The following is a 26,741-nucleotide window of genomic DNA, read 5'->3' as shown; positions in this document are numbered from 1 at the left end:
GAGGCCCCAGGGGGACAGGCGTCTATGACGTCTCCTGGCCAAACCATTTGGTGGAGTCAGGAGACTGAATCCTTACCCTCGGGGCTCCTCCAGAAACAACAAAAAACCACTATGTCTGGCCACGTGGAATGTTCGAACGCTCACTGCGGAGGAGAGGCTGCCACTCCTCTGTCGGGAGCTGGACCGGTACCACCTGCATCTCTGTGGTATTCAGGAGGTCCGGTGGACCGGCTCTGGCTCCTGCCAAATAACAGGGAGTGGCTCTTCTTCTGAACAAAATAATGAAGGGGGCGTGGGAGCGTGGCGGTGATGTGTGGGAAGCTGTAAGCCCCAGGCTACTTTGGGCTCGCCTTCCCATCAACCAGAGGCGAGGAGTGGTGGTCGTGGTTACTTATGCCCCCACTGAAGACGAACATCCGTGGAGGGATGCAGGCAAGGCCGATGAGTCAGATGCCTTCTATGACCTCCTGTCACAGGTGCTAGCTAAAGTAGCCCCTCGGGATAGAGCCATCTTGCTGGGTGACTTCAATGCCCGAGTTGGTCATGATGCTGGCACCTGGTCTGGAGTAGTTGGAAGGCATGGGCCAGATCAGCTTAATAACAACGGCAGGAGACTGCTAGATTTTTGTGCAGCCCATGGGCTTGTAATTACCAACACGCTGTTACGGCATCGGCGCATCCACACAACATCATGGATGCATGCCGGGCCCAAGGAAGAACATCTGCTGGACTACATAGTGACGGAACAGCGGATGCGGGCCCATGTCCTTGACACCAGGACCTATGGTGGAGCTGATCTTCCCACTGACCATCGACTTGTCATCTGTAAAATGCACCTGCCAATCTTCCACTTCAGTGGTGGGTGTACACCCAGGACCCCATTCAAACCCTTAGTGACAAGGTCTCAGCTAGCAGATGAAAGTTGGAAGCGAGAATTTAATCATCGCTTGCGGCTGGGGTTGGCATCGTCCTCCACTCCTCCTGATGTCGAGGAGAAATGGGCGAGGTTTAGGACTGTGGCTCATGCAGCTGCAATGGTTGCTTTGGGTACACGGTCCAGACCTCCTCAGAGACCCTGGCTGACAGAGGAGGTGTTCAAGCTGGCTGAGAAAAAGCGACAGGCCCAATCTCATTGGCTACAGCATCCCACGTCGGAGAATTAGGAGGCTTACCACAGCCTTCGCTCGGAGGTTCAGAGAGCCGTGAGGCGCTGCAAGGATGGGTGGTGGTCGCGGGTTGCTGAGGAGATGGAGTCTGCCTCAATGGCCCGTGATCACAAATCGCTCTTGAATTCCATCTTAAAAGTAACCTGCAGCGCCACACCTATTACCATCATTAGAAAGAACGGTGATCCAATCTCCGACCCCCAGGAACAGGTTTGCGATTTGCTGAGCATTTCTGTGAGGTCCTGGGGGAGGGGACATCCCTCAGCCTGGATAACAACGTGGGACGAAGTGGGGATGACTCTGCTGAAGCTGCTGTGCCTCAAATATTGGAAGAGGAAGTCATCCCCTGTGAGTGATTGGTTGAGGTGCCTCCACTCAGGCGCAATGCCACTGATGACCCCCCTTCACCCCTTATAAAGAGACACAGGGACACTGAGATATGGGTACATGGGACGTGAGTATTGGAGACACGGAGACGCAGGCAATGTCTCTTCATCTCCCCACACGCTGCTCTCTCTCAGCTGCTCTCTCTGCCCCCACCGCTCCCCTCTTCCCAACATCTCCCTCCCTCCGTCTTTCCTCTCTCCTCCCGGCTCGTGTCGCTCTCGTCTCTCCCCACTCCTACCCGTCGCCTCCTCTCCCCGCTCTCTCCCTCTAGAACAGCGCGGGCGCAACATTAGCGCGTCTAATTTCAATCTGCCCCCCACCCGCACCACCACCACCACCAACCCCCCCTTCCAATCCTCGCCCTCATCCCCCCACTCCGTGCGTCACAGACCACATGCCCCCCCTCTCCCCCCCCAACCACCCACTCCTTCCCCGCCCCAACAGCCCCCCCCCCCCGAAGCCCAGCAGCCACGCGGCGGCACGATTGACGTGAGACGATTTTATAAATCAGTGGTGAACGGCAAGGTTAATGGAGGGAGCGCTGTCCGTGGCGCTGATTCCGTGGCGTTTAACCCCCTCAACCCTCCCCCCGGATCCTGCCCCCCACCACCGAACCCCCCCCCCCCCCCCACTTACCTTCCCCCACCCTCCATCAACTTCTCCACCCCCCCATGTGACGTCGCGTCGACTTTAGACGCTGCTTCTGTAATGGAGCGCGCGGAGGCAGCGTGGTCCGTGGGGCCCAGCCCACGGATATGTGGTGGTGGTGGTGGCGGTGGTGGCGGTGGCGGCGGTGGTGGCGGTGGTGGCGGTGGTGGCGGTGGTGGCGGTGGTGGTGGTGGCTGTGGCGGTGGTGCACGTGGGCTGCCTGTAGCCCAGCGCTGTGCGGGCAGCAGCAGGCAGCAAGGGTTGGTGGATCACCACACTCATGTTGCGAAACTGCCTTCTCGTGGGCGCGCAACTGCTCACAACCGGTTGCAGAGAGGTCAGCCGCTCATAAGCAATGCAGTTGCATGCAACCAAGTTGTGCAATTGCGCGTGTGACGATGAACCCCCCCCCCCCACCCCTCCTTACCGCCCGCGCCGCCTCCTCCATCCCCCTGCCCCGCAGCGATTAATGCATCGCCGCTAATTCACGGTCGTGATTTGGGAGTCAATTGTTTTTGTTCGAGCGAATGGACGCTGGCGGGCTGACGCACGACGCGCAGACGAGCCCCGGGCGCTGCACGCCGCGAGCAGCCGGGACCCCACGCGCGTCGCAGCGAGCGGGACGATCGACGCCGCCACGTCGATCGTCCCGCTCGCGCGTCGCAGCGAGCGGGACGATCGACGCCGCCGCGTCGGCACCGCCGCACGCCGCTCGCTCCGCTCCATCGCCCCCGGGGGGCGAGCGGCGTGCCCCGCGTCCGCGCCGCGCGCAACGACTTCCACGACTTCCACGACTTCCACGACTTCCACGACTTCCACGACTTCCACGACTTCCACGACTTCCACGACTTCCACGACTTCCACGACTTCCACGACTTCCACGACTTCCGCGACTTCCACGACTTCCACGACTTCCACGACTTCCACGACTTCCACGACTTCCCCCCCGCGCAGGCGCGGACGCGACGAGAGGCAGTGGCTCCTCGGCGGGGACAATCGCGCCGCGCAGTTGGAGCTCGCGAAGCGAAGCGGCGGCCAACGACTCCACGCGTGGTGCAGCACGGGCAGGGGGGGGGGGGCCCCCCGCGAGGGTCACGCGGAGGGGGGTGCGGTACCGTACACCGCGGGCCCGCGGTCATTGTTGGGCATGAGTCGGGCGGTGGCGGCGGTTGCTATGGTGCACGTGGCTGCCTTTAACCCCGCGCTGTGGAGGCGGCAGCAGCAGTGAGGGTTGGTGGATCACCGTGCAGATACGGTGACACTCTGTTCCCGTGGGCGTCGAGGAGACTTACAATGGCTCGCCAGGAGAGGGTTGTGCAGCAAAATGTTGACGAATATCATCATATGTTCCATCTGTATGGGGGTAGAGTGTTTCCCCCTTGCACGCATTGGGGTTTTTTTTCCGGGTTCTCTGGTTTCGTCCCACATGTAAACGCTGACGAACTGGCCGATAACACCTTCATATATAGAGGATCGCAGAGCTTGGGCAGCTGGTGGGGAGCGCCCGCTCCTCGCCACCGCGTGGCTGCCGCTGCCTCCGCGCGATTCGGCTGTGGTTCCTCCTCCTGGCCCCCTGAGTTTATCTCTGTCGCTCTCTGTGTCTCTCTCTCTACGCGAACGAGGAGTGGACATCGTGTGGCGGTGGCGCGGCGTTACGGGCTGACATCGTTATTAAAGTTAAATAATTATTGCGTGTTCACGGAATAAATACGATTTGCAAATTTTCCCAGCTGTGAGAACTCAGGGGTGTTTTTTTTCTTTCTTTCTTTCTTGTCGCTGTTGCCTTTGGTTTGGGTTACAGCTTCAGATCCACGTGTTAAATTAACACCGTGGTCAAAATACGGTGGCGATATCAACAGTGGCCGGTAGCCCCCAAACATTAGGGGACGTCGCATATCCCACCGCTGGCTCTGCAGGCAAGGCTGTAAAGCAGGAGGTGAGCACCAGCGGCGCTAGGCTCACCCTCACCGGGACGCGGTGGGTGCTCTGGTCGTCCTCCTTGTCACTGCTGTTGTTGTTCTTGTTGTTATTGTTGTTGTGCAGTTCACGGTGACCTTCGACCCCGCGGTAACACGGTGCGCTTCCCGCGAAAGCCCAAGCGCCGACTCACCGAGCGTCGAGCCTGGAGGGCGACCGAGTGCCAACGCACACCACCTCGACGACACGCCCGGCCAATGGCGCCGCGGGGGCCACAACGGGGACGCCCCCGCACATACACACAGATGGGCGACGTTTCGGGCAACGGCCCTTCTTCACGGCAGAGAGAGATCTACAACCTTATCTGACGGCGCCTCCACTGTAGACGCCTGGACGAGCCGCTGCTCTCCCTCAAGCTAATGGCGGGGGAGGAAGGGGGCGCTGTCCATGGTGCTGATCCAGCTGGGCGAATGTGTCAAGCAGAGCAGAGGCCCCCAGCGCACACGGTGACGACGGAGAGTGAGCGGATGTGGGGGTGGGAGTCGAGGGAGGGAGGGGCAGGGGATAGAGGCAGGGAGGAAAGCAGAGGAGGGGCGATTGAATCCAGAATGGACAGAGGGAGTAGAGAGAGGCGAGGGAGGGTGGGTCGTGGCCCCAGAGCTGGACCCGCAGCAGCAGCAGCAGCAGCTGCCGATCGCGAGCAGTGTTGTGATTAAGAGAGCACCTAGAGAGAGGGGGAGTGGCGCAGCACCTGGGGTGCATCTGGGAGGCAATTAGCTGGAGCCTCAATTAATTTGGTGGAGCGGCGGGGAAAGGGGGGCAGAAGTGGAAGAGGGGAGGGGTGCTGGAGGAGGAAGGAGGTGTCGCGAGCGACGAGGGGACTTCACAATGGGACGACCCTCATCCCCCAAACCACCCCACCTCCCCCTCTTTGGGCCGGGACCCAAATCCAGGTGGTCTCGGCCACCCCTGTCTGGGGACCCAATCTCTCCCCCACGAAATCCCACTGAGAAGGCCCGGGGCCACTCCAACACGACCACCAAGCGAATCCGCACTCCGAGCCTAACGCGACCGCCCACCACAACGCTAACCACAACCCAACCATCACGGCCGCAACGAACAGGGCTCTGAGACTACACACATGCCTGACCCCAGCCTCAATCTCACTAAACCCCTAACCCCTGACCCCTAACCCCTGACGTTAGTCAACCCCCCCAGACTGTCCCCGACCCTCACCTCACCCAAACCCTAACCCCACACACGACTTAACTCCAACCGCATCAAGCCGGGCCCAACGTTAACCCGAACCGCTATTTCCGGCGGGTGGAAATAGCAGTTCGGGTTAACGTTGGGGAGGGGGGGGGGGTGCCATGCGGTCGTCCCAGGCAGCGTCGGGGGCCGCTATGATCAATGGATCTCCCTCGTTAATCGCAATCATTTGTCCTGCGAAACTTCCATTAGGCAGATGGCAGGGTTCCATTGCAGTTATGGATCGGCGCGGTCGATGCGCGGATCAGATATAACCGCGCGGCGCGTACGGGGGGCGCCCCCCGCGCGGAGGCGGTGGCGGTCGCAATAATTACAGCCGAGATTTATTGCGACTTTGAGCGGCTGTCACTCAGCGCGCGCCGCTCGTTTATTCGCCGGGGCGCCTCCGATCGCAGTTAGGAACGTGGGGTTTAATTAATTAATTGGTGGCGTCGTTAATATTGGCACCGCAGCCATCGCCACCGATATTGGCGCCAGCGTCATGATCAGTAGCATCGTCATCATTATTATCATCGTCGCCGCCGCCGCCAACATCATCCTCAGCACCGTCATCATTGTCATTACATTCACAAACATCATCACCACCGTCAACATTATTATTACCAACGTCATCACCACCACTATCATTATCATCATTAACAACATCAACATTGACAGCTTGATGCTCGCTCTCATTGAATCCCAACCCCTCTGTGAGTCTCCAGTGCAGAGACCCCGAGACACAACAACACCAAGCAAGGCCTCTCACTGAGCCTCAAGGCTCGCTTTCAAGAGGATGCCGCCACACTGGGGTTAGGTGTACAGAGGAAAAACGCATAACGTGGAGAAAAACCGCCACACATTAAAGGGGGTGATACACAAAGTGCTGCAGAGATAGATTCAATAATTCCACTGCTGTAATGCCGTCGCCTGGCCACACGCGGTGCACACGCCCACGTGCACACGCCCAATAGATACCAGGTTCCATGGTTGATTGGATCACTTTCTGTCCTGGTTACCTGGTTGCCCTGTTCCCTGCTTGCTTAGTTGTTTGATTGCTTAGCGTCCAGTACCCATGTTGCCTGGTTGTCAGGTTGCCTGGTTGTCCGGCTGCCTGGTCGTTAGGATACCAGGTTGCTTGGTTACCAGGTTTCCAAGCTGCCTAATTACCAGGTTGCCTTGTTTGTAGGTTGCCAGACTAATCAGCCTGGTTGCAATGTTTAACTGGTTGTAATGTTTCCAGATTGCCAGGTTCCCAGATTTAGAGTTACCAGGTTATCAGGTTGTCTGGTGTTCAAGTTGCCAAGTTACCTGTCCACTCTGTTACACAATCGAAAAACTCCGTAGTTGCCTCACCTGAGCAGCTTGTGCCCGCTGGTGGTGGCGATCTCGGCAAGGCTGGTGAGCGTGCGGGTGAGCTGCGTCTCGCTGTGCGTGCAGAGGTGCTCCAGCACCTGGCGGAGCTGGTGTGGAACGGGGGGAGCGGGGAGTGGGGGAGGGGGCAGGAGAGTGAGTGGGACACACTACCAGGTCTTGCCATAGCCACCCTACACCACCCTGCACACGACTCTCCATCATGCACCACGCCACACACGACACCCCCTCACACACCACACTACACCCCATCACGCACAGCACATTACCCCCCCATCCCACATCACACGGCACACTATGCCCCGTCACTCGTCACACGCCATACGACACCCCAACACGCACCACACCACACACTACTCCCTATCATGCACCACACCGCAGAGCAGCACGGTTGTCTACGTACGGTGCAAAATAAGTTCAACATACAAAGACAAAAGACAAAGATCCCTTGTACAGCCTTAACATACCGATAGGGCAAATGCTGTTAGCGAGCACCTATGAAGGCCGGCTCGGCACATGCTGGGGTGGGTGGCCGACACCACGTGCACATACAGCATGGTGGTGGTGGCAATGCACGTGGTCTAATCCGGCACCTATGACGTTGAAACTCCCTTCCCGTAGGCGCTGAGGGAGCAGCCGTACTCTGTGGCTCGCCAGGAAAAGGCGGTACAGCAAGTGGACTAATCTTCATCTGTTTCCATCTGTATGATATAGAGTGTTGTCCCCTCGCACACGCGAGGGCATTCTCCGGGTGCTTTGGTTTTCTTCCACACGTAAAAAATATATATTTAAGTGGCAGAAAACATCGTATTATACAGAGGACTGCAGAGCTTGGGCAGCTGTTGGCAGTGCCGATTCCCTACCAGGTGGCTGCTGCTGCCTTCCCGCTCGTCTGTGGTTCCTGGGCGATCGTGAGAGACGCGATTCGTATGAACCACAGCGACGCTACAGAGCAAACTACACATTACATGCAGAATGCACAAGGCACACACACCACCCACACACCACACACAGATACAACACACACACCACACACAGATAATCCACACGCCACCCGCACATACACCACCCACACACACACCACCCACACACACACCATCCGCACACACACCACCCGCACACACAGCACACACACCACGCACACACACACCACCCACATACACACCATTCACACACACCACCCGCACACACACCATTCACACACACACCAACTACACACACCATTCACACACCACCCACACACACACCACCCACACACAGACCACACACACACACACACCATTCACACATACACCACACACACACTACACACAGGTAATATAATACACACACCATCCGCACACATGCCATCCACACACACACACCATTCACACACCACACAACAGACCACCCACACAACACCCGCACACACACCACCGACACCCACACCATTCACACACTATGCACACACATCACACCACCCACACCCCACCGGCACACACCACACGCACGCACGCCATCCACACACACACCACCCACACAGCCACCACCCACACACACACCACCCACACACCACCACCCACACAGCCACCACCCACACAGCCACCACCCACAAAGCCACCACCCACACACCACCCGCACACACACTATTCACACACCACCACGCACATACACCACACAGCCACACACCACCCACACACTACACACATATAATATCATCCACACACACACACCCCGCATACACCCACCACACACACACCATCCACAAACCAAGCACACACACTCCACCCCTACACACACACTCCACCCCTACACACACACTCCACCCCTACACACACACCAACAACTACATACACACCACACACTCCACCCCTACACACACACCAACAACTACACACACACCAACAACTACACACACACATAAACCACACGCGCCCCATGCGCCCCACGCGCCCCACGCACCCCCATTAAGCCCCCCTCCCCTCGCCGCGCGGTCTCGTGATGTGATGGTAATCTGTGCATGCTTGTGTTTTATAGGCCCATTGGGAATGGTCGCCCCCCCCCCATACCCCCTCTCCTCCTCCACACACCCCCCTCCGTCTCCCCCCTCCGTCTCCCCCCTCTCCTCCTACACTTCTCAACCCCCTTCCACCCCCCCCCCCCCGCGTACCCCCTCTCCTCCTCCGCCCCCCCCCAGTCCTCCCCCCCGCCCCCCCCCCCGAGTGGGTAATTATTTTCTCGCGACAGAAACACGGAGAGGTTTTGTTGCCGCCTTTTAATTTCCCCTCTCACGCGCAATGAGACTCGCTCCCCGCGAGAGAGAGAGCGGCAGAGAGAGAGAGGCAGAGAGAGAGCGGCAGAGAGAGTGAGAGAGAGGGGGGCGACAGACTTTTAAACAACTTTTATTGCCGCCAGCAGGAAAAGCACTGGAGGCGATTTCGATATGAAACACACAAAGTCACCAGCAAACAAATGAAAATAAACGTTACAAATCCACGCGCTGTGGCGCTAAAAAGCACCGCGCACAACACGAAAGAAAAGTCACGTGGTTGTGGTGGTTGTGGTCATTCGCGCACGCCACGTTGACGAGCGAGCGCTTCAGAAGGTGAACACGTGGGGTGCCGTCCACGCTGGTACAGAGTGGGCTTTTCCGGCTCCCCAGCGTTCGAAGAAGACGTGCACATCACCGACACGTGTGTGTGGTACGTGGCGTGCTCCAGCCGGAGCCGCGCCTTAAGCAGGCCTCTGACCACTGGAAGCACGGAGCAGCCGTCAGTGTCACCTTCCAGCATCTTTTTTCTTGTTCTGTACACCGCCAACTTCGCCTGAGCACAGGCGAAGTTGGCGAGGTCATGGCGTTTGTTAGCCAGGCAAGGCACCACCATATACGAAGCTGCTGTTGTAGAAGGGTACCCCCAGTTTCCTGAAGATGTCCGCCAAAAGGCGGAACATTGGTTTAAGCCGCTGGCAGTGTAAGTACTGGTGGGGCAGATCCTCCCTGGCACCGCAGGAAGTGCATGTCATAATTCCAATGCTAAATTATATGCTAATTCCTTTGTCAAGGCGCTTTGTTCCTCTCACACAGCTTAAAGGCCGTGATCTGAACGTGGCTCTTTCACTCCAGCGCTGTCCTACCAGACAGTCTCGTCCCTTCACCTGATGAAGGCCGCTTGTGTTGTGGCCGAAACGTCGTGAGAATATTATTGTGTTATTTTATTTTATCAATTTATTATTTTATTCTCATTCTACGTGACTTTACCGAAAGAACCAAAGAAGATGCATAAGTCTGTTACCCCTGGCGAGATCCGGCTGAGCCACACGGCCGATGGCAACGTGCAGTGTGCCAACCTCCACTGGAGGTCACCGCAGCGTTTGGCTACGGGAGACTTGTACATTTGTTTCCACTGAGGGGCGGTCGCAATGAAGGGAGAGAAATGGTCTCTCCATTTTGTGTCCGGTAGGTCGGCCAGGTCCCGGGAATGCAGCGCATTTACACAGCACGTGTAGAGAGCTGTGTTGGGGCACTCGAGAGAGCGGCAGAGAGAGAGAGCGCGGCAGAGAGAGAGAGAGAGCGGCAGAGAGAGAGCGGCAGAGAGAGAGAGAGCGGCAGAGAGAGAGAGCGGCAGAGAGAGAGAGAGCGGCAGAGAGAGAGAGAGCGGCAGAGAGAGAGAGCGGCAGAGAGAGAGAGCGGCAGAGAGAGAGAGAGCGGCAGAGAGAGAGAGCGGCAGAGAGAGAGAGAGCGTGAGAGAGAGAGAGCGGCAGAGAGAGAGAGAGCGGCAGAGAGAGAGAGAGCGAGGGGAGAGATTGCGAGTGGCTGATCGCTCCATCTGCGAGCGGCGCAATTAGCGCGCAATTAGCGCGCATGTGCGCTCGCGGGGGTGCGGGGGGGAGGGAAAGGGGGGGAAGGGGGGGGAAGGGGGGGGAAGGGGGGGGGAAGGGGGGAGGGGAGGGGGGAGGAGGGGAGGGGGGGGGGAGGGGAGGGGTGAGGAGGGCAGGGGGGAGGAAGGGGAGGGGGGAGGAGGGAAGGGGAGGGGAGGGGAGGGGGAGGGGGGAGGGAGGGGGAGGGGGGCGAGGGGGGGGGGAGGGAGGGGGAGGGGGGAGGAGGGGGGAGGAGGAAGGAGGGGGAGGGTGAGAGAGGGGGAGGGTGGGAGAGGGTGGGAGAGGGGGAGGGTGGGAGGGGGGGAGGGTGGGAGGGGGGGAGGGGGGGAGAGGGGGAGGGTCGGAGGGGGGGAGGGGGGGGAGAGGGGGATGGGGGAGAGGGGAGGGTTGGAGGGGGGAGAGGGGGAGGGTGGGGAGGGGGGGAGAGGGGGAGGGGGGGAGGGGGGGGGGGGGGGGGAGGGGGGGAGGGAGGGTGGGAGGGAGGGAGGGAGGGGGGGGGGGGAGGAGGGATGGAGGGGAGGGGAGGGGGGGTGGAGGGTGGAGGGGGGGAGGGTGGGAGGAAGGGGGGTGGGGTAGGAGGGAGGGGTAAGGGGAGATGGGGGTAAAGCTGCGAGGAGGTTGAGGGGTTGGAGGTTCAAGAAGATGGAGTCAGTGTCGAGGGAGTGTGCGGGGACGTGGGCAGAGGATGACGATCCGGGCAGGGGGGGCCTGCAGAGGCGAAGGGGGCGGAGGGAAGATGAAGGAGTGGGGGGCTTCTGATGCTGCAGTCTGCAGCGCGGCATGGAGTGGCAGGGTGCAGTGTGGTACCGTGTGGTGTGCTGTGGTGTGGCGTGTGGTCTCGCATGTGTAGTATGATGCGCTGCTGTGTGGTGTGCTGCCCACCATGCTCTCAGAGACGTTGGGGTCTTGCGCCATCTGTACCAGTGGCTGGAAAAGGCGCGGCTGGTGCAGCAGCAGAACCTCGCACGTCTCCCCATAGCCGCCCTGCACCACACACGGCACACCACCCACAAGACATACACGGCACACCACACACCAACCACAGCACACACCACCACCCCACACACACGGCACACGCTTTTGGGGACCCCCGGCTCTCTCCCCCTCTTTATCTCTCCCAACCACACTCAACGTCCCAACACCTCTCCCTGCCTACCCCTCTCACTGTCCAACCAACTCCTGCCCCCCCCCCCCCACTGCTCTATCCACGCACATCAGCAGCGCTCGAGTGCCGAACTGACATCGGCGGCGTCCCTCGCCAGAGGACAACCACCCAGAGCCGTTCCCTCGGGTGCACGGCGAATCTGGGCGCTTTTGGGGACCCCCGGCACTTTGGGGACCCCCGACGCTTTGGGGGACCCCCGGCACTTTGGGGGACCCCCGGCGCTTTGGGGGACCCCCGCGCTTCGACGTCACGGTGTCAGATGTAATACTTCCGATTTAGTTTGAAGGCGTCGGGGGGGGGGGGAATGGGGCAGGGCCCGCACCCCCTACGACGGCCTCGCAACCATCAGTCGCCACGGAGCGCCGCTTCCATCGCCCGACGGGTCTCGATGAGAGTCCGTTCGTGTCCATGTGGGTTCATGCGTCCCCGTGTTAGTACGTGCGTCTCTATGAAAGTCGTTGAGTCTTCGTGTAAATCCGTCGGTCTCGATGTTACTCGTTGGGTCTGTGTGTACATTGTTGGGTCTTTGTATTAGGCTGTGGGTCTCCGCGTAAGTCTATGGGTCTCTGTGTAAGTATATTATCAACTCATTGCTGCAAGGAATAATAGGATTTCTTTCTATCTCTCCCACTCTCCCCTCCCTCTCTCCCCGTCTCTCGGAATCATTAATATGATTCTCCGCAAACTACAATTAAGCTGCCCGCAAGGATCAATGCAAAGGAGGTGAAGAAAACATCCACTTGAAATGTTAATCTCCTCTACCGTGATTAAAGGTGATTGTGTGCGGAGCCTATCCAAACGAGCCAATCCGCTAGCAGCTGCGCACATGTGCGCGCGCGCGCAAGTGTAGGTGTGTGTGCACCTGAGCACGTGTGTGCGGTGTAAGTGTATGTGTGCAGGTGTGTGTGTGTATGGTAGTGTAGCGATTATCGCACTGCGCTACGAAGCCGCGACCCGAGTTCGATTCCCGCTCACGGTCAACACACAACACACATTATCTGAACCGGTCCTGGGCCTCCCCTAGGTCGACTCCACCTCAAATGAATACCTGGTGCGATGTATAAACATCGTTACTGGGGAGACAAAGGCGGTCGGGCATGTTTGTTGGCCACCCAACCTCCTCGTGCAACGTTCCGGCCTTCATAGGTGCTCACTAACAGCACTTGCCCCTACAGTCTGTTAAGGCTATATGGGAGATATTTGTCTTGTGTGGGTGTGCACGCAAGCGTAGGTGTGTGTACAGGTGTGTGTGTGCTCACGTGTGTAGGTGTGTGTACAGGTGTTTGTGTGTGCCCACGTGTGTAGATGTGTGTACAGGTGTGTATACAGGTGTGTGTGCCCACGTGTGTAGGTGTGTGCACAGGTGTGTGTATGTGCCCACGTGTGTGTGTACAGGTGTGTGTGCCCAAGTGTTGTAGGTGTGTGTACAGGTGTTTGTGTGTGCCCACGTGTGTAGGTGTGTGTACAGGTGTGTGTGTGCCCACGTGTGTAGGTGTGTGCACAGGTGTGTAGGTGCGTGTACAGGTGTAGGTGCGTGTACAGGTGTGTGTGTGTACAGGTGTGTGTACAGGTGTGTAGATGTGTGTGCCCACGTGTGTGTGTACAGGTGTGGGTGTGTGTGTGTGCCCACGTGTGTTATCACGGTGCGTCGAGCGTTTGCGTTTAGACTGGAGCTGGGCTGTAATCCATAACTCGAGGAATCGATTACTCTACCGATTAGTTTAACACGTAGGCTTTCGCGACAAATATTATTCGTTAATAGTTTAGCACACCGGTGTGCTGGAGATTAAACCTCACAACATCGACCGATCGGATTACACGAAAATAATTTGGGTGGGTGGGTGGGGGGAGGCGGCGGTGTCGCCTCTGTTTCTCTAAGTGTGCCGCTGGACGGGAGGTTATGGCCGGCGCTTGGTGATGCCATGAGCATCGTCATCAGCCGTGGCTTGTCGGGGGTGTCCCCTGCCTTCAATGAGGCAGGGCGGCGGGGGCATCCATGCGCTTTAAAGGGGCCCCGAGTATTCGAGCACACACAACACACACGGCACACACAGCGCACACAACACATACAGCGTGTTCAAGTGTGCGTGTTCAGTGTGCGTGTTCAGGTGTACGTGCTCCGGTGTGCGTGTTCAAGTGTCCGTGTTCAGGTATTCGTGTTCAGGAGTGCGTGTTCAGGTGTGCGTGTTCATGTGTCCGTGTTCCGGTTTGCGTGTTCAGGTGTGCGTGTTCAGGTGTGCGTGTTCAGGTGTGCGTGTTCAGGTATCCGTGTTCAGGTATTCGTGTTCAGGTATGCGTGTTCAGGTGTGCGTGTTCAAGTGTGGGTGTTCATGTATGCGTGTTCAGGTGTGCATGTTCAGGTGTCCGTGTTCCGGTGTGCGTGTTCAGGTGTGCGTGTTCAAGCGTGCGTGTTCATGAGTGAGTGTTCAGGTGTGCGTAATTCAGGTGTGAGTGTTCAGGTGTGCGTGTTCAAGTGTGCGTGTTCAAGTGTGCGTGTTCAGGTGTGCGTGTTCAGGTGTTCGTGTTCAGGTGTCCGTGTTCCGGTGTGCGTGTTCAGGTGTGCGTGTTCAAGCGTGCGTGTTCAGGTGTGAGTGTTCAGGTGTGCGTGTTCATGCGTGCGTGTTCAGGTGTGAGTGTTCAGGTGTGCGTGTTCAGGTGTGAGTGTTCAGGTATGCGTGTTCAGGTGTGCGTGTTCAAGCGTGCGTGTTCAGGTGTCCGTGTTCATGTGTGAGTGTTCAGGTGTGAGTGTTCAGGGTGTGCGTGTTCAGGTTTGGTGAGTGCTTGTGCGGTGCGCCGCGCACCTGCCGGCCCCGAGTTTGATTTCGGCTCAGGGCCAGCCACGGTGACGAATATCTGAAACCACTCCCTGGGCGTCCAGCTCGATGATCATGTTTGTGTTACTGATCTCGTTATTGTTATACGTAGCGGGGAGGGGGGGGGGCGCAGCAAGAAGAGCCCCCCCCTCCCCCCCAGGGAGTGAGGAGTATTGTTGGTGGGGGGGGGGGGGGGTAACACAGGAACGTGAGCGAGGCTGCTGTGATTGATTGTGAATAGGCGCAGGAGAAAAAGGCCACGCTTAATGCATTGTCCCCCGATGGCCATTACCACGTGGAGGCGCTCTCACCGCAAAGCCCACGTGGAGGCTGCCCGCGCGTTTGCAGCGAGGGGAGGAGAAGCGTGCGATGAGTATAACGAGGTTGAGCGGAGATTCGAGCGAGCGAGGTCATTTACAGGATGTGATGCCGAGTTGACTTGCCGATGAGCGGTAACAGCGAGATCGGCCTCGACAGAGGAGGCTCGTGAAAGACGCCACGGAGCAAGTTGGTGGCAGTCACCCGGGTGGATAAAAACAACTCGGCGACTATGACACAGTGGGGAGCGCAGTTGATGCATCGGCCAATCATCTCAGTCAACCCATGACGCCTGCGTCTGTTCCGTAACCGGCGAATCTGCGACACTTCACGTGGCCTTCAGATACACTGCAACCTGGTACAAGCGCCGTGGTGACGTCTCCGCCACTGAGTCGTGACGTCACCGCCACTGAGTGGTGAATGACGGTTGCTGTTGTTGTCTTTGTGTGTTTATACGTGTGTGAGCCAGTGAGAGTGTGTATGTGTGTGTGTATCTATGAGTGACAGTTTGTGCATGTGTGTGAGAGTCTGTGATCTCGGGCACACCTCCCCCATATAGCCTGAACAGACTGTTGGGGCAAGTGCTGTTAGCGAGCACCTATAAAGACCGGCACTGCACACGAGGGGGTGGGTGGCCAGCATCACGCCCGGCCGCCTTTGTCTCCCCAGTGGCGATGTTTACACACTGCACCAGGTACTCATTGGAGACCGAGTCGACCTAGGGGAGGCCCAGTACTAGATTCAGATAATCGTCACCGGTGTGAGCAGGAATTGAACTCGGGTCGCCAGGTTCTTAGTGCAGCGCGCTAACCGCTACACTACCGCTCCCCATACATACAGATACACAGACACACACAGATACATTCAAACATAGCACAGATATCCTCACACACACACACGCGCGCGCGCAGATACATTCGTACATTGCACACACACAGAGATACACACAGACACATCATCTACATATAGACGATCCGGTCTGAGTGAGTGAGTGACTGATGGAAATTCCACGAACATATTTGAATTTTTCGCTCCTAAAACGATGGCCCGCAGGGTTAAGTGGGTTCGCTCGTGGGCCAGGCTCCCACTGCAGGTGTAAATTGTTTTAAGTCCGCGGTGCTAAACACTCGCAAGGAGCGATGCCCTCACATCCCCCACATAGCAGCGGAGCTCCCGCGTGGAGTGTGACTGTCAAGCCGATAGAAAGCAACGCTTGGGACCGGCCGCAAATGTTACCGGTGCTGCTAGCGAACAGCCATGGGCGCACGAGGGGCATGGTGTGGCCTGAAAAACCCATGCCCGGCCGCCTTCATCATCCCCGGTGGCGATGTCTAACGCACCGCGCCCCACCTTGGTGGCCAAGCAGAAGCTGCCCGGGCACACGGGCTACGTGACCCAGCCAACGCAGCTCGCCTCGCCTGCCAGAGGCTCGCCGATGATGAGGACCGTGTCCAGATCACTCAAAAGATCTGCGAGCTCCTCCCACTGTAATCCAGCCTGGTTCAGATTCACACCTTGAGGGGGGCGTGTCCTCACGGAGGGGGCGTGTCCTCACGGAGGGGGGCGTGTTAGACACGTCCCCCTCAGTGAGGCAGATGTGATAGCTGCCTCCCCTGGTGCTTTTTCATTGCAGTTTCATGGCGAGACCAGCGAGCCTAAATATCTTTATACACACACGTGAAATAAGTTACCTGGAGTATGGAAGGCGAGGGCATGAAATGGAAGGGGTCTACAAACATGACATTGGTGACATACTGAGATAGTAACAGGCACGCGCTTATTGCCCGCGCTCCATCCAGTTACTGAGGGGTTGCGCAATCAGAGGGAAGGCTGAGCTCGTCGCTGCCTCACCTCTCGTCTCTTGCTGTATTTGCAGCGGAGCTCCGCAAATTTGGGGCTTTTGACTATACAACTGATTAGAATGATACATAAATGGCATTAATAACACAGATCAGTGGAAAAATCTTAATATTGATTTTATTTGATTATTCTTTTTTTTTACTTTTCATAACAGCTATTTTAATTGGAGTATGACAGGTGAGGCTCTGCCTCCCCTGCCTCCCCTGACCGCATGTCCCTGGGCCAGTCTGCTTCCACGCAGTGTCACGAAGCCGATGGAAGGATGATGCCGCTCATCGACTCCGAGCGAGACCTCTGCTGCCATACCAGAGCCGGTCATGACCACACCGCCCCAAGCACGGGGAACTCCTCCATCCCTCTCTAAAACCACTCCCATTATTCATGGAAGGCAACGGTGGTGTTTGTTGCACACGCACACAAAGGCAAGGGTTCCCCCACGTAACTGTACAGGCTAACGGGGAAAGCTCTGTTTGCCGTGCGCGTTTTGAGAGCGATAAGGCTGGTGTGGCCGATTGACCCCAGGTGGTATTTACACGCCACACCAGGCACTCATTTAATGCTGAGTCGACCTAGGGGGAGGCCAAAGACCGGTTCCGGATATCCGTCACCAATATTGGTGGTGAGCAGGGACTTGAACTTGAACTTGGGTCGCCGGGTTTCGTAGAGGAGTGCGCTAATCACTGTGCCACCGCTCCCCCCGGATACAAACACGCAGACACGCGCAGTCTCACCAACTGCCACAGACTCGGCTGGGATTTCAATCGGTGCCACAACTCCATGTGGACGAACAGCGAAAATTTCAGCCACACCGTAGGACTCCACCACGCCACGGCCAGATCAACCACCCTACAGAACTCCACCACACCACAGTAACATCAACCACACCACAGAACACCACCACACCACAGTAACATCAACCACCCTACAGAACACCACCACACCACAGTAACATCAACCACCCTACAGAACTCCACCACAGTAACATCAACCACCCTACAGAACTCCACCACACCACAGTAACATCAACCACCCTACAGAACTCCACCACACCAAGGCCAGATCAACCACCCTACAGAACACCACCACAGTAACATCAACCACCCTACAGAACTCCACCACAGTAACATCAACCACCCTACAGAACACCACCACACCAAATAACATCAACCACACCACAGAACTCCACCACACCACAGTAACATCAACCACTCCACAGAACACTACCACACCACAGAACTCCACCACCCTACAGAACTCCACCACACCACAGTAACATCAACCACCCTACAGAACTCCACCACACCACAATAACATCAACCACCCTACAGAACACCACCACACCACAGTAACATCAACCACCCTACAGAACACCACCACACCACAGTAACATCAACCACCCTACAGAACTCCACCACACCACAATAACATCAACCACCCTACAGAACACCACCACAGTAATATCAACCACACCACAGAACACCACCACACCACAGTAACATCAACCACACCACAGAACTCCACCACACCACAGTAACATCAACCACCCTACAGAACACCACCAAAATAACATCAACCACCCCACAGAACGCCACCACACCACAGTAACATCAACCACCCTACAGAACTCCACCACACCACAATAACATCAACCACAACACAGGACTCCACCACACCACAGTAACATCAACCACCCCACAGAACTCCACCACACCACAGTAACATCATCCACCCTACAGAACTCCACCACAGTAACATCAACCACCCTACAGAACTCCACCACACCACAATAACATCAACCACCCCACAGAACACCACCACACCACAGTAACATCAACCACCCTACAGAACACCACCAAAATAACATCAACCACCCCACAGAACGCCACCACACCACAGTAACATCAACCACCCTACAGAACTCCACCACACCACAATAACATCAACCACAACACAGGACTCCACCACACCACAGTAACATCAACCACCCCACAGAACTCCACCACACCACAGTAACATCAACCACCCTACAGAACTCCACCACAGTAACATCAACCACCCTACAGAACACCACCACACCACAGTAACATCAACCACCCTACAGAACTCCACCACACCACAGTAACATCAACCACCCCACAGAACTCCACCACAGTAACATCAACCACTCTACAGAACTCCACCACACCACAGTAATATCAACCACACCACAGAACTCCACCACACCACAGTAACATCAACCACCCTACAGAACACCACCACACCACAGTAACATCAACCACCCTACAGAACTCCACCACACCACGGCCAGATCAACCACCCCACAGAACACCACCACACCAGAATAAAGTCAGCGACATCACAGCCAGCCACACCGGTGAGCTCGCCACGCCGCACCGAGTCTTGTGACGCTTTCCGACGTGCGTTTGGCCTTTCGGCGCTGGTTTCCTCTCTCTCTCTCTCTTCAAACTTTGGGCGACAGCGCTCGGATCAACGTGTCCGGTCTCCTTCAGGGCGACTCCCCACCAGCAACACGACTCAACCGCCCTGCAGTGTCATTCCGATTCTATCGTTCCTACGAGAGTTACTGTGCCTCCGTCACAGCCGCCCACTATTACCGATAGACGGACGGACGGACGGAGAGGTAGAGACAGGGACGGAGAGATCTAAGGCACGAGCGCTCTCTGCCTCCGTCCCGTGCAGACACTCGGCGCGTCGCTACGTCGCGGGCTCGCTGGTGACGGCTTGGGAGAGGAGCCCTCCATCCAGCAGTGGAGTGACCACGGCCCACGACCACGGGTGCGGCGGCGGCCGTGCCGGCCCCGGCCCCGGCCGTCCCGCGCGCCGTTCGTCTAGATGTCTGCGACTCGCGCCGCGTTCCGTTGTGTTTACTGCCGCGCTCCAAGTAATTGCTATTTACATGATGCACGTGAGCGCGGGACTGGGGATTTGTGAGGCAATTAGGACGTAATTAGTATTTATATCACTGTGTGTAGGGTTCACATCTTCCGAGCAATCCCTCCAGTAAATTGTTGCGTGCGTTCACGTGTTCGCGTGAGCCGAGCGAGTGTGCGCGCGCGGTGGGGGGGGGGGAGCGGTGGGGGAGCGGTGGGGCCGCGTTGAGCGCGCTGCTCCACGAAACCGCCGCTCGATTCCTGGCCACGGTCAATGCCGGTGGCAAGTTCTGGGTCTCACGCTCACTCACAAAGATCCCCCCCACCTCCCGTGTAGCCTTAACAGACTGTTGGGGCAAGCGCTGTTAGCGAGCACCCATTAAGGCTGGCACGGCACACGAGGGGGTGGGTGGCCAGCACCACGCCCGCCCACCTTCGTCTCCCCAGTGGCGATGTTGACACACCGCACGAGAGGGGCGGTCAGCGCGCTGCGCCACGAGCCCGGCGACCCGAATTCGATTCCCGCTCACGGCCAATACCGGTGACGATTACCTGAACCGAGTCGACCACTCAAACACTCACGAACAATGGCCGTTCGCCACGAGGTGGCAGGGACATCACCATGGTGCTTGTGCCAGGCTAGGTGGACCCCTTTGGCTACTCCACGGGGGTCCCCTCGGTTACTCCACGGGGGTCCCCTTGGCTACTCCACACGGGGGTCCCCTTGGCTACTCCACACGGGGGTCCCCCCTTGGTTACTCCACACGGGGGTCCCCTTGGCTACTCCACGGGGTCCCCTTGGCTACTCCACGGGGGTCCCCTTGGCTACTCCACGGGGGTCCCCTTGGCTACTCCACGGGGGTCCCCTTGGTTACTCCACGGGGGTCCCCTTGGCTACTCCACACGGGGGTCCCCTCGGTTACTCCACACAAGGGTCCCCTTGGTTACTCCACGGGGGTCCCCTCGACTACTCCACACGGGGTCCCCTTGGTTACTCCACACGGGGGTCCCCTTGGTTACTCCACACGGGGGTCCTCTTGGCTACTCCACGGGGGTCCCCTCGGTTACTCCACACGGGGGTCCTCTTGGCTACTCCACGGGGGTCCCCTCGGTTACTCCACACGGGGGTCCCCTTGGCTACTCCACACGGGGGTCTCCCCTTGGCAGCTCGATCTCAATGCTAAACGTGCTCCCACTCGCACCGCAAAGAGTCGGGGCCGAGGAATAAGAAGTATCGAGGAGCGAGCGTGGGGTTGAGGGGGCGAGCGCTGGGCGGGCGAGCGTGAGCACCGAGGAGCGAGCGTCGCCGAGTAACAAGGAGCGGGCGGGCGAGGGCGAGCGCGGGGGGCTCAAGTCCCGCGTCCCCGCGACCTCCAGGAGCAGCGTCCTCTGGGACGGGGGGTGGGGGACGCCCCTAATGAGCGCGCGCGGCGAGCTGCTCGGCGCGGGATTCATTCACGCTCAGCTGAAGCAGACACGCTCATCGAGACGCGCGCACGCAGAGAGGGAGGGAGAGCGATAGGGAGAGGGAGCGAGGGAGAGCGAGCCGGGGCGAAGAGATAAAAAAAAAAAACTCTCCACTTCTGTCCAAAATAGTTCACTCATTGTGTCGTCAGCATGGGGCATTAGGGAGATTAAGTGGCTGTCGTGAGAGCCCTGCTAATTTCTCCTCGGCGCGCCGCTCGCTCTCCCGCACCGCCAACCACAGGGAGCTTATCGCGCGACCTTTTAATAACGCTTCCGCGACGCAAGCGCGACGCTAATGCCACGCCGATCGTGAGGACGACGAGGCCCTCCCGTCGAGCCGAGCGGCAAAGTCGGCGGGGACGGCACTCGGCGAGCCGAGCGCAACAAATAAACTCACGACCTTGTGGGAGCGCGACTTCCCGTGCGCCGTGGTTCAACGCAGGCGAAACTCTGGACGGGTTTCGACCACCGGTGTCTCGTCAGCAGGGTCAGGGCCCGTGCGATTGAACCGATGCAGGTGGAACTGCCGGGTGCTTTGAGGAAAGGGCCCTCTCTGCTGGACAACGTGTCTGGCGACGCTGCTGCTGCTGCTGCCGCTGCTGCATTGGCAGCGGTGAACAAAAGCACAGCCGACAACAACTCGGCACGTTCCTCCGCGTCACCAGCAGCCCCCCCACCTCCCCGCCGCGTTGGGCACGCGTGGCCTCAAAAGGGAAAGCGTAATCGGCGAACGTTTCGGGCAACGGGCCGGTTACAAAACGGGCCTCCCCGGGTTCACACGCACGGCCACGGAACGCAACGTGGAGACCCGGCTCTGCTCGCGGGACGCCGAACGTTTGAGACGGGGTCCAGACCGAGGGTCGCCCGCGTTGAACCAATGCCGCCGACGGGACGCAACTCCCGCGAGCCTCATGGGGACGCGTTCAAAAAAAACTCCCGCGGAGAGACGGGCCTCCGGGTGTGCACGCCGAGTGTCGCCTGCTTACCCACTGGGTGGCTGGCAGCCTCCACGATGGTGAGGGGGAGGTGAGGTGGGGGTGTGAGGAGGGTGGGGGGGTGTGGGGGGGAGAGTGAGGAGGGTGGGGGGGTGAGGTGAGGGTGAGGTGAGGAGGAGTGAGGGGGGGTGAGGGAGAGTGAGGAGGGTGGGGGAGTGAGGGGAGGTGAGTGTGGGTGGGGGCTGGGGGAGACTAGGGGCTGTACCTGCACACACAGGTCGATGGGAGTGACGCCGTTCCGGTCGGCCAGGAACCGGGCCCCGCGTGTGAGCAGGATTTGAGCCGTGTCCCTCTGTCCGTGGCTGCCGGCGCCGCCACCGACCACAACAACAGCCACAACAACAACGGCAACATAGATTAGTGCGGCGCAGTGGAAACACTCGCGTTTCACAGCAAGAAGGGTCTGGGTTCGATCCCCGACCCGGGCGAGTTTCGTCCGGGTTCTCTGGTTTCCTCCTCCCATAGCTAAACCCACACATCCAGTGGAACTGGTATCGGCCAACCACATCCCAATGCTGAAACATTCCCTGCAAATCGACTGGGATCACACAAGCAACCATCGACACTTTGGCAAGGATCCCCTCTTGAAAATGAGTATTGAGGCTCAGTGAGGTTTTCCTGGGCAAACAAGCGTAGCAAAAGCTAAAAAAATAATTGTGTGCGCTCAAAACGTTGCACCGAGACACTCCGGACTGAGACACCCTGACTAAGACACCCCGCACTGAGACACTCCGGACTGAGACACCCTGCACTGAGACACCCTGGACTGAGACACCCTGCACTGAGACACCCCGCACTGAGACACTCTGGACTAAGACACCCCGCACTGAGACACCCCGCACTGAGACACTCCGGACTGAGACACCCTGACTAAGACACCCCGCACTGAGACACCCCGCACTGAGACACTCCAGACTGAGCCACCCTGGACTGAGCCACCCTGGACTGAGACACCCTGCACTGAGATACCCTGCACTGAGACACCCCGGACTGAGACACCCCGGACTGAGACACCCTGCACTGAGACACCCTGGACTGATACACCCAGCTCTGAGACACCCTGACTGAGACACCCTGCACTGAGACACCCTGCACTGATACACCCTGCACTGAGACACCCTGCACTGAGACACCCTGGACTGAGACACCCTGCACTGATACACCCAGCTCTGAGACACCCAGCTCTGAGACACCCTGGACTGAGACACCCTGCACTGAGACACCCCGGACTGAGACACCCTGCACTGAGACACCCTGGACTGATACACCCAGCTCTGAGACACCCTGACTGAGACACCCTGCACTGAGACACCCTGCACTGATACACCCTGCACTGAGACACCCCGCACTGAGACACCCTGGACTGATACACCCAGCTCTGAGACACCCTAACTGAGACACCCTGCACTGAGACACCCTGCACTGAGACACCCTGCACTGAGACACCCTGCACTGAGACACCCCGCACTGGGACACCCTGCACTGAGACACCCCGCACTGGGACACCCTGCACTGGGACACCCTGCACTGAGACACCCTGCACTGAGACACCCTGCACTGAGACACCCTGCACTGAGACACCCCGCACTGGGACACCCTGCACTGAGACACCCTGCACTGAGACACCCCGGACTGAGACACCCCACACTGAGACACCCTGACTGAGACACCCTGCTCTGAGACACCCTGCACTGAGACACCCCGCACTGAGACACCCTGCACTGAGACACCCTGCACTGAGACACCCAGCTCTGAGACACCCAGCTCTGAGACACCCTGGACTGAGACACCCTGCACTGAGACACCCTGCACTGAGACACCCTGCACTGAGACACCCAGCTCTGAGACACCCTGCACTGAGACACCCTGCACTGAGACACCCTGCACACACACTCGGGAGATGATCTCGATCTTCACATTAAATCGCCCCACAAGATTACAAATTTTACACGAACGACGCCACGCGTCCCACTGTTGTCGCGCAGTCCCACAGGTGAAGACCAAACTCCGTGATGAACGAGGCGCACGCAGGTACGAGCCGTGCCCCCCCCCCCCCCCCTTCACACTTCCTCCGTGGTAATTCATCTTTCTCTATTATCAGGCGGTAATTAACTCAGTCCCGGCCCGCACAGGGACGTGCTCATCAATTCTGCTCCCCTTACAAACAGCCCCACGGCGGCCATCATCGCCCCCGCGGGGGGGTGGGAGGCGCCCCCCATCTCCCCCCCCCATCTCCCCCCCCATCTCCCCCCACCAAGACAACAACCGCCGTCCTCCCCCTCGCCCGTGTCGCACTACGGGGGGGCACGGCGCCCGCGGCGGCGACGGTGACCGCGAGCGGGGCCCCGCCTCGCGGTCACCGGCATCGCCGGCCCGGGCCAGGCTCCGCCCGCCGGCTCGCGCAACTCTTGCGAGAGGCCGGGCGTGGCGCGGTCGGGGCCGTGCCTCGGCGCGTGCCCGCGCGTTCCCACGGCGGCGACGGGATGAGTTCCTGCCTTCGGGTGGATCGTTACGTCGCTTGGGAAGGCCTTCGACCGGCGGCGGACTCACGACGACGATGGGGAAGCGAGGATCATTCCTGACGGCGCCTCACTCGCAAACAAACGCACGTGTCTGAACCCCGCTCGGCCTGTCCGTCCGAGGCCGACCCCAACCCCGCACTCTGACCCTGAGCTCCCTTGACCCTGACCTCGCCAGGGCAGCGCCCCCCCCCCCCCCCCCCCGTACCGCATCTCCGCTGTCAGCGCTCGCCCGGAGTAACGAACGACCCCGCGGTGCGGAGGCACGGAGATTCAAGCAGCCACTCCCCCCGTTCGAGGTAATTAATCCGCATCGTTACCCTCGCGCTACGCACGGCACCGGTGGCAACCCCCCCCCCCCACTACCCCCCCCACTCAGCGGTAGCCGTCAAGACAAAGTCGTGCCGTCCCACCGTTCGAATGTATGTATGTTGACCCTCTTTCGTGCCGTACACAGCCAAAGCGCTAATCGGAAGTGCGAACGGAATGGGGGTGGGGTCCTCCGAGAGGATGCGTGTGGCACGGGTGATCAGGTCCATGGCATCCGCATTGTGGTTGCGTCGTGATCGTCGCTGCTCTGAATAATTGACATTTCTGCCTGAACTTTTAATCGTCGTCCGAGTTGCGCCTTAAATGCCCGAAGGGCGACACCGGCCTCCCCGTAGCCCCTGTGGAGATCCGCGTGGTCGCGGGGCGAGTTGCACTCGGGCCGCCTGACCCGGCCGGCCAATGTCCGCGCTGTCGGCTCGTTAGCGACGATGGCACCGCGTTGATCCCCGCCACGGTTCTCTGGGTGACCCGGTCTCGCATGCCTCCATCTCTCCCCATCAATTCTCTCCCAGAGCTGAAACCGCCGCGCACCTCCACTTGGGTTCGTATGAGATTCATGGGTGAGGCCGCGTCCTCTCGATCTGGCCGAATTTGTGTCCTCAAGGCCCTCCAACCACCCGACACAGCCAAGCACGTTCGATTGCCACGTGGTTTAACGGCACCGCGTCGATCGCGATCGATTCGGCTCCTCGCCGCCACGGCGAGCAAATTGCGTGCGACGTCCAAATGGAAGCCACTCCGACTTCGCGCAGTGATCGGGCGGGATGGCGGCGCTTACGAGCGGCGACATCGGCCGCGCCGGCCAGCTCCGTGGCGAGACGCCAATCGCTCGCGACAGCGGGCACCCCTCGAGGGCGTGCGGCATGCGCCAGAACGATGACGTTATCGGTTCAGTCAGATGCTCGCGGGACACGCGCGGGACAGGCGCGGCAGCTCACGTTGGTGAAGAAGTTTGCGAGCGAACCGCCGTCCGGGCTGAGAGCCCAGCGACCCGACCGACGTGCCAAACACGGTTGCACCGCCACAGGGAAATGAGGTCGCGATAATTAATCGTTGCATCGTGAAACGCGATATATCCAAATCGTATCGTATCATGGGGCATTACAGCGGAGAAACCCTGGAGGGAAAGTGGCACTGATGGGCACTACGAGAAATCAAATGATGATTATAACGACGATGACGACGACAATGATGACGATGTCAGTAATAACATCGGTGATGATGCTGGTGACGGTGATGATGCTGGCGATGACGGTGATGATGCTGGCGATGATGGTGATGATGATGACGGTGATAACGGTGATAATGATAATAACAGTGATGATGATGATCGTGGTGGTGTTGCCGATGGGCTGGAACTGTGTAGTTTCGCGCGCAATATGCAACGAGCGGCTGTGCGTGACGCGAGTGTGCAGGGAGCAGCATGCCGTGCATGACAAGACATCTCACGTGTAGCCTTAGCAGACAGTTGGGGCAAGTGCTGTTAGCACGCACCTCTGAAAGCCGGCACGGAACACAAGGGGGGTAAGGTGGCCAGCACCACGCCCGGCCGCCTTTGTCTCCTTGGCGGCAATGTTTGCACGCCGCAGCAAATACTAATTTGAGGCTAAGTCGACCTAGAGGAGGTCCAGGACCAGTCCGGGTAATCGTCACTGGCATTGGCTGTGAGCGACTCGGGTCGCCGGGTTCATAGCGCCGCGCGCTAACCACTGCACCCGCGCTCTCCGCATACACACAATTCTATTATACACATATACACACTAATAATAATAATATACGTGTACT

At 58.7% G+C, this 26,741-nt stretch overlaps 1 protein-coding gene across 3 annotated transcripts in view; it reads right to left on the bottom strand.

Annotated features, from left to right (window-relative positions):
• Positions 1–26,741, bottom strand: part of HACE1 (HECT domain and ankyrin repeat containing E3 ubiquitin protein ligase 1) — a 110,060-nt gene that overhangs the window by 68,315 nt on the left and 15,004 nt on the right. For all 3 annotated transcript variants that reach the window (XM_032972653.2, XM_032972652.2, XM_032972654.2), the window contains exons 8-10: positions 22,313–22,409; positions 11,481–11,582; positions 6,723–6,829 (exon numbers count right to left, since the gene is read on the bottom strand). In XM_032972653.2, coding sequence (XP_032828544.1) covers positions 6,723–6,829; positions 11,481–11,582; positions 22,313–22,409 — 306 coding nt within the window. The remainder of the gene's footprint in view (positions 1–6,722; positions 6,830–11,480; positions 11,583–22,312; positions 22,410–26,741) is intronic.

The sequence above is a fragment of the Petromyzon marinus genome, chromosome 49, assembly GCF_048934315.1.
Source record: "Petromyzon marinus isolate PM22_M1 ecotype Great Lakes invasive population chromosome 49, UKy_Petmar_22M1.pri1.0, whole genome shotgun sequence".
NCBI lineage: Eukaryota > Metazoa > Chordata > Hyperoartia > Petromyzontiformes > Petromyzontidae > Petromyzon > Petromyzon marinus.
Note: the sequence above shows the minus strand (reverse complement) of the source record. Positions and strands in the feature narration are given on the sequence as shown.